The sequence below is a fragment of the Bidens hawaiensis genome, unplaced genomic scaffold, assembly GCF_021521415.1.
Source record: "Bidens hawaiensis isolate Kalapana, Puna unplaced genomic scaffold, B.hawaiensis_p1.1 tig00009443_1, whole genome shotgun sequence".
Taxonomy (NCBI): Eukaryota; Viridiplantae; Streptophyta; class Magnoliopsida; order Asterales; family Asteraceae; genus Bidens; species Bidens hawaiensis.
Genome location: NW_027491698.1, coordinates 261,397 through 269,056, shown reverse-complemented (window position 1 = coordinate 269,056; position 7,660 = coordinate 261,397). Strand labels below are relative to the sequence as shown.

General features: G+C 39.4%; 1 protein-coding gene across 1 annotated transcript; it reads left to right on the top strand.

The window, feature by feature from the left end:
* The first annotated feature begins 4,996 nt into the window (after positions 1-4,996).
* Positions 4,997-7,009, top strand: LOC143532328 (putative WRKY transcription factor 21). The gene is made up of 4 exons (XM_077027413.1): positions 4,997-5,027; positions 5,162-5,947; positions 6,144-6,269; positions 6,641-7,009. The coding sequence occupies exons 2-4, from the start codon at positions 5,166-5,168 to the stop codon at positions 6,783-6,785; spliced, it is 1,053 nt and encodes a 350-aa protein (XP_076883528.1). The 5' UTR covers positions 4,997-5,027; positions 5,162-5,165; the 3' UTR covers positions 6,786-7,009.
* Positions 7,010-7,660: the final 651 nt, after the last annotated feature.

Below are 7,660 nucleotides of genomic sequence, written 5' to 3'. Positions count from 1 at the left end.
TAGAGTGTGTCGGCCAATGTTGGATAAGTCGGTTATCGTCTTCATTGATGATATATTGATTTATTCAAAGAGCAAGCCTGACCATGTTGAGCATCTGAGAGAGGTATTGGAGACTCTGAAGAAAGAGAAGTTGTATGCTAAGTTTTCGAAGTGCGCGTTCTGGTTAAGAGAAGTGCAATTTTTAGGTCACGTGATTAATCCGGAAGGGATTACCGTGGACCCAGCTAAGATTGAAGCGATAACGAATTGGAAGACTCCGCAGAATCCGACTGATATACGAAGCTTCATAGGGTTAGCTGGCTACTATAGGAGATTCATCGAAGGTTTCTCCAAGATAGCCGCACCATTAACCGGTATGACCCGAAAGTCGGTAATATTCAGTTGGGGTAAGTTTCAGGAAGAAGCTTTTGAGGAGTTGAAGAAAAGACTCACACAAGCTCCAATCCTTACTCTACCAGATGGTGATGAGGATTTGGTTGTTTGTGCAGATGCCTCACATCAAGGGTTAGGTTGCGTGTTGATGCAACGAGGAAAGGTGATAGCTTACGCGTCTAGACAGTTGAAAGTCCATGAGAGTACTTATCCGACGCATGATTTAGAGTTAGCAGCTGTAGTGCATGCTCTTAAGATATGGAGGCATTATCTGTACGGTACTAAGTGTACCATCTACACAGATTATAAGAGTTTAAAGTACTTCTTCGAGCAAAAAGAATTGAACATGAGACAGAGAAGATGATTGGAGTTGATAAAGGATTACGACTGCGATATTAAGTACTACCCTGGCAAAGCTAACGTGGTCGCCGATGCACTAAGCCGTAAGAATGAGGAAGTCCTTGCAACTGTGAAGTCATACAAATTGATTATGAATTCAAACATTTTCGAAGAAATCATCAAGGTGCAGTCAGAGGTGCTAGTAGACGAGAAGTTGGTAAAGAAAGAAAGAGTTTACGGCCAACAAGACGAGCTAATGGAAAACACTCATGGTGTTAAGACTAGGTTTGACCGCATGTGGATTCCACGCCATGAAGATCTCAGAGGTCGAATCTTATATGAAGCTCATAAGTCAAGATATTCTATTCATCCAGGAGCTACGAAGATGTACCAAGATTTGAAAAGAGACTACTGGTGGCCAGGAATGAAGAATGATGTGGTAGATTACGTCAGTAGGTGCTTAACTTGTTTACAAGTTAAGGCAGAGCATCAGAAGCCTTATAGGAAAATGCAGCCTTTAGAGATACCAGAATGGAAATGGGAACGCATCACCATGGATTTCATAACTAAGCTACCTCGTACATCTAAGCACCATGATACCATCTGGGTGATTGTGGACCGTTTGACCAAGAGTGCTCACTTTCTGCCTATACGAGAGGCTATCTCGTCAGAAACGTTAGCAAGCTTGTTCATTAAAGAAGTTGTAACTAAGCATGGAGTACCATTATCGATCGTGTCTGATAGAGATACACGGTTTACTTCGAGGTTCTGGAAGAAATTCCATGAAGCTATGGGGACGAGGTTGAACATTAGTACGGCGTATCATCCCCAAACAGATGGACAGTCTGAAAGGACGATCCAAACCCTTAAGGATATGCTACGTGCTTGTGTTCTAGACTTTGGTGGAAGTTGGGATGATCATCTGCATCTGGCAGAGTTCTCTTATAACAACAGTTACCATTCAAGTATTGGTATACCACCATTCGAGATGTTGTATGGGAGACGTTGTAGAACTCCCGTATGTTGGGGAGAGATTGGTCAGAAGGAGATGGGAAGCCTAGAAGTTGTGCAAGAAACCTCTTCGAAGTTCGATCAGATCAAGGCAAGAATGAAAGCTGCTCAAGACAGACAGAAGTCGTATGCTGATAAGCGGCGACGACCGATTGAGTTTAACGTTGGAGACAATGTGATGCTCAAGGTCTCGCCTTGGAAAGGAATCATTTGTTTCAGGAAGAGGGGAAAGTTGAGTCCAAAGTACATTGGACCGTTCAAGATTTTAGATCGAGTAGGTGAAGTGGCTTACAAGTTAGATTTGCCAGAAGAGTTGGAAGGAATTCATTCAACCTTCCACGTTTCTCATCTGAGAAAATGTCTAGCTGATGACACGTCTCACGTGCCATTGATGGACATCGAGGTTGATGAGCAGTTGAACTACATTGTGCAACCGATAGAGATAGTTGACCGCAAGGAGAAGCAACTTCGTCGCAAAGTTATACCTCTAGTGAAAGTGATATGGAAGCATCGCAAGGGATCGGACGCTACATGGGAAGCTGAGGATGAGATGCGCAAGTTTTATCCGAATCTGTTTATGTAATAGTAGGTTTCGGGGACGAAACCTCTTTAAGGAGGGAAGACTTGTAACATCCTACTTTCGGTTATATTAATAAAATAAAGTTCGTTTATTTTATAGCGGGTCGTTATCGGTTTAGTTGAATAGAATACGAGATGGACTTGTGTTGGGTAAATGGATATGGGTTATGGACTTGGGTTATGGAGGAATGAAGGAAAGACCACGGGCTTAAGCCCATGATCAAAAATATATATACCCTTAATCCTCCATTTAATTCATTTACACATATCCCTCACACCATCCAAAGCGCACACTTAAGATTCTCTCTCTCTCTAAACCGATATCAAGAAGGAAACCGAGAACCGACCCGAGGTAATGATAGTATTTTATTGTTTGAGCTTAAATCCGTTAGATATAATCATGAAACGACGAGCCGACACCGTTAAACCGTTTAAGTCGCGAGATCCGGGTGGATTCGGGTATAAACCGAACCTATGATGAGCTTAGGAGTCACCCTAGCTCAGATCTGGATTGAACGGGACGAAAAACGGTGAAAAACGAGCTAAAACCCGTTTTTTCCGGCGAAATCTCGTTTTTTCCGGCGGCTTTCCGGCAATGACGGCGCCGGAAAGGCGGCGCCGGAAAGTGGTACGAGGTTAAGGGGGAATGTCAGGGAATGTTCTGACATTCCTGACCTAACCCTAGTTCGCTACAGGAATATAGCGAATTAAAGGTGATTCGCTAGCTAGTTCGTCCATGGGAACATAGCGAACTGATTACAGTTCGTGTTCAATTCGTTAAGGGAAAGGGGTGACGAATCACCCTTGATTCGTTATGACCAGTTCGTTAAAGTAGATAACGAATTAGAAGGTCCAATTCGCTACTTGGACTGGTTCGCTACATGGACTGATTCGTTAAGAGTCCAGTTCGTTAAAGGTTCCAATTCGTTACAAGAACCAGTTCGTCATGGTAAGTCAGTTCGTTAAGGATAAGTAACGAATTAGAAGTTTAACAGAATGACAGAATGGTCCCTGGACTTAGAAAAGAATGATTTAATTACAAATAAACCCTGGAACTTTTAAGTAGCATATTATTCAATGATTCAAAATGCTAATGGAAAATGTGATATGACAGTTAATGAAAATAAAATTTTTCCAAGCTGACCTGGCAGCTTAACCCCAACCAGGGGCTCTGCCCCTTGGACCCCGCTAAGAGCTGCCGCCCCTAGAACCCTGCTGTCAGGGGCGCTGCCCCCGAACCCCCGTTAGTTGAGGGTAATGATTAAACTAGAAAGGCGATATGTGTAGTGATAGTTTACTGAAACGTATAATTATTATACAGTTAGTCGTGCACAGCTCAAGAAGGGAATAACCGTAAACGGTGAACGCAACCGCATTGAGGTGAGTTTCTAGCCCCACTTCCTTGTTATGTTTTCGGGGCTGTGTGCATACTCGATGTGATAGTTAATACACTTATCTTAAGTGGTAAGTGTATGCCTTGTATGATTTATGTATGATGATTGTTTGACGGTGCGTGAACGATCTTCGGATATTGCATGTACCGTCAGGTGGTAGTTAAGATATGATAGATAAGTATGATGAAAGATAGGATGTATGTATGAATATATGATGTATGCATAATGTATGTATGTTATGATGATGGTACGTGAACGCTCTTCGGAGATTGCACGTATTGTCAAGGAAAGTATGTATGAACAGTTACGGTACAGTTACATGAAACAAAGGGACCAGACCCTAATAATATCTGTGATGTTAGGGACCAGACCCTAATAATATCTGTGATGTTAGGGACCAGATCCTAATAATATCTGTGATGTTAGGGACCAGACCCTTATAATATCTGTGAGGTTATAGGGCGAAAGGCTCTTTAAAACGTATGATTATGTATGTAAAGGAAGTATGAAGGTAAGAATGAAAGTATATGCACTTACGTGTGTATGTAAGAAAGTTAAGAGGTTAAGTATGAAATGTAAGAAGGTATTGTATGATTATGTGATTAACTAGAACTCACTCAGCGTAGCTGACTTTTATTATGCACGCAGGTGAGTAGGATGAGGCAGCTCGCTTGAGGAGACACGTGGCACTGAATAAGGGGCTGGCATCGGAAGACTCAAGACGTTTAAGTTTAATGTTTTGTTTATTTTGAAAGACAAGATGTTGTTTTAAGACAAGAGGTGTTTTGTTATGAAATGTTTTATGAAAGCTTTTATATTCCGCGAATGTTTTAATTAACTATGATATTTAGAACTGCGTTTATGAGTAAATTCAACATGAAAGTAGGGCTACCCGGTAATTTAATTTCTTTTTAATCCCCTGGTGGGTCCAATTTTGAAATATGTGACGGACGGTAGTTTTCTCTACCTCTTAACCTCCTCTCCACTTCCTCCTGCTCCTCTCCTTTAAATCACCCCTCTCTCTCTCTAGATAACAGAGGTTTTATATATATAATAATAATACTAACATGCCATTTTTATTTCTTTTGGGTGTGTGAATGTGAATTCTCTCTACGTGAAGCAACAAAAGTCTTCTGTTTCACACCTCTTTCTCTTAATCCCATATGCTTATGCTGCTCATTCATTTAAAGAATCTTATTATTATTCTTCTAGGGTTTGGTTTTACTTTCCCCAAATTATAATCTTGATTTCTTCATCACACTTGTTTTTTACCCTTGTTCCCATCTGGGCTTTCATCTTTTCATAACCCTGCTCACAAACACACCAAAAACCTGTTAAAGATTCAATCTTTTTCACTTTTTCTTGATGGGTTTTTACTGTTTAGCCTTGAAATATCGGTTTCTTGGATTTTGGGAACTGGGGTTGTGTTAATTTTTAAAAATTTTGAAATTTTTTGATTTTGTGTGAGGTATGGAGGAAATTGAAGCTGCTAATAGAGCTGCTGTTGAGAGTTGCCATAAGATGCTGAGTCTTTTGGGTAAACCACAAGATCAAGCTCAGTACCAACACTTAATGGTCCAAACAGGAGATGCAGTGGTTAAGTTCAAGAAAGTTGTAACTTTGCTTGATAATAATGGTGTTGGTCATGCCAGGGTCAAAATGGTCAAAAAAAATTCAACCCCTTTTCCTCAAAACATGCTTCAAGAATCCAAAACAATCATATACCAGCAGCAGCAGCAGCAGCCACCAAAACCACTTCAGCTGCTGTTAGAATCCCATCCAGTTAAAGAAACTGTATCAAATGTTGTTAAGAACAACACTCTGTCTTTGGGGAACAATAATAATATTAATAATAATAATCAGCTTTCACTTGAGTTAAGTTCAAGTGGGAAGCATTCTCTTAACATTTCCCAAAATACACCTCATCCATCTTCTAATTACCATTTCCTCCAACAGCAGAAGCTCAAACAGCAAGCTGAGATGATGTATAGGCGTAGTAGTAGTAGTGGAATTAGTTTGAATTTTGATAGCTCAACTTGCACCCCTACAATATCTTCAAATAGGTCTTTTATGTCTTCTTTAAGTATTGAAGGGAGTGTGGCTAATTTGGATGGCGGTTCGTTTCGGTTGATCGGTTCGTCTCTTTCCGCTGATCAAGCGGCTTATCAACACAAAAGGCGGTGTTCGGTTAGAGGCGAGGATGGGAGTGTCAAATGTGGGAGTTCTGGTAGATGTCATTGCTCCAAAAAGAGGTTATTTATTTTTATTTATTTTTTAACTTAGATATATTTCGCCATTAAGCTGATTACATTAAAGTGGCAGGTAAACAGATAACTATGAAATTGTTAATACTTAATATCATACATTTCATAAGTCATAAGTTATAAGTCACAACTATGAAATTAATATTAAGATACTAATTTGTTTAATATTATTTTGTTTGATCAGAAAACATAGGATTAAGAGGTCAATCAAAGTACCTGCTATTAGTAACAAGCTTGCTGATATACCTCCTGATGAGTATTCTTGGAGGAAATATGGTCAAAAGCCTATTAAGGGTTCTCCACATCCAAGGTACCTTAATAATATTATTATTTAGTAACATGTGATTATCAATATGTTTTTTGTTGACTGCATTACTAGTAAATTGTCAATGTATGTGTTCCAAATGTGTTCCTCTTATTACAATTTGTTTTAGGTTGGTAGATCCTTTGGTTCTTAATGTGGTGGAGCCTAAAAAGTTCCTTAATTTATGACTTACACTAAAATTTTACCACCTTTATTGACTATAGATAATAAAGCGGTTGAGTCGGGGACGTTTTTTAGCCCCTCCGTGACTTGGTAGGCCCCGTAACATTATAGACGGACCACGAACCACTATAAGTCTTTTGTTACTATCTTTTGAGGCAATAGAAAATTAAATAGAAAATGTGTTTTTGTGACAGGGGTTATTATAAGTGTAGCAGCATGAGAGGTTGTCCCGCGAGAAAACATGTGGAGAGATGTTTGGAAGATGCAACAATGCTCATAGTCACTTATGAAGGTGAACATAACCATCCAAGGTTACCTACACAATCCGCAAACACCTAAAAGTTAAAACTACCTTAAACTACATATTTAGTCCCGTGTTACTTATATTGTTGTTTGTTTTTTAATCGGGTCGCTTGGGCTGCTCCTGTATATATTCTTAACGGGTTTTTCGGGTATATTTGGAGCTAAAATTATGGCTAGGTTTGGTTCGACGGTCTTTGTGGGGTTTGTTAAATCGTTACTTTATTTTTATTTTATTTTATTTTTTTGTTTTGTTTTAAGATTAGTGTTAAAAACTTAAAATGTTGGATTAATTGGGTATGTAATTGACTGAAAGAAAGTCACTATTGTTAAAAACTTAAAATGTTGGATTAATTTAAGGGATGATGGAGTTGGTGTAATTTGAGTTGTTTTTAGTACATTTGACTATGTTAATATGTGTATGGTGTTGCTATATATAGCAAGTTTTGTTGGGGGCCAATTGGAATTATTGAATTGGTTATCATTTATTGTTGAGCGATAAGTCAATTATGGGTGTTTTATTTAGTCAAAAAACTTGTTCTTAACAACAAAAACAAAGAGTTGATTTTGACTTTGATTTCACATTCTTGGAATCTTGACTTTAATGTCACATCAATGGTGATTTTTCACTGCATGTTAGTATTATATTTTTTTTTCGAACGGTGACTTTTTTTAAAGGCTAAATGAGCCACAACTCTTGAGCGAGAGCCCCAACCGTCCCACTCGGGCCAAGACTATGTTGTCTTAACCGGATCCACGCTTGGCATCCGAGTTTGGCTAGGCATTCCACGGGAAATTTCAAACCTCCTGCCACTTGACAGGAGTTTCCTCACTCTAATAGAAACCCGTGTTGCCATCCTGATTCGAACCTGAGCGGCCCAATGGCATCAAGTTCTAACCTTTACTTGGCTGGC

What these genes read in the sequence shown, in the direction of transcription:
- LOC143532328 (XM_077027413.1), top strand. Translation starts at nt 5,166, where the DNA reads ATGGAGGAAATTGAAGCTGCTAATAGAGCTGCTGTTGAGAGTTGCCAT. An exon ending in TGTCATTGCTCCAAAAAGAG is followed by an intron (nt 5,948 to 6,143) that starts GTTATTTATTTT and finishes TTGTTTGATCAG; the next exon opens with AAAACATAGGATTAAGAGGT. An exon ending in AAGGGTTCTCCACATCCAAG is followed by an intron (nt 6,270 to 6,640) that starts GTACCTTAATAA and finishes TTTTTGTGACAG; the next exon opens with GGGTTATTATAAGTGTAGCA.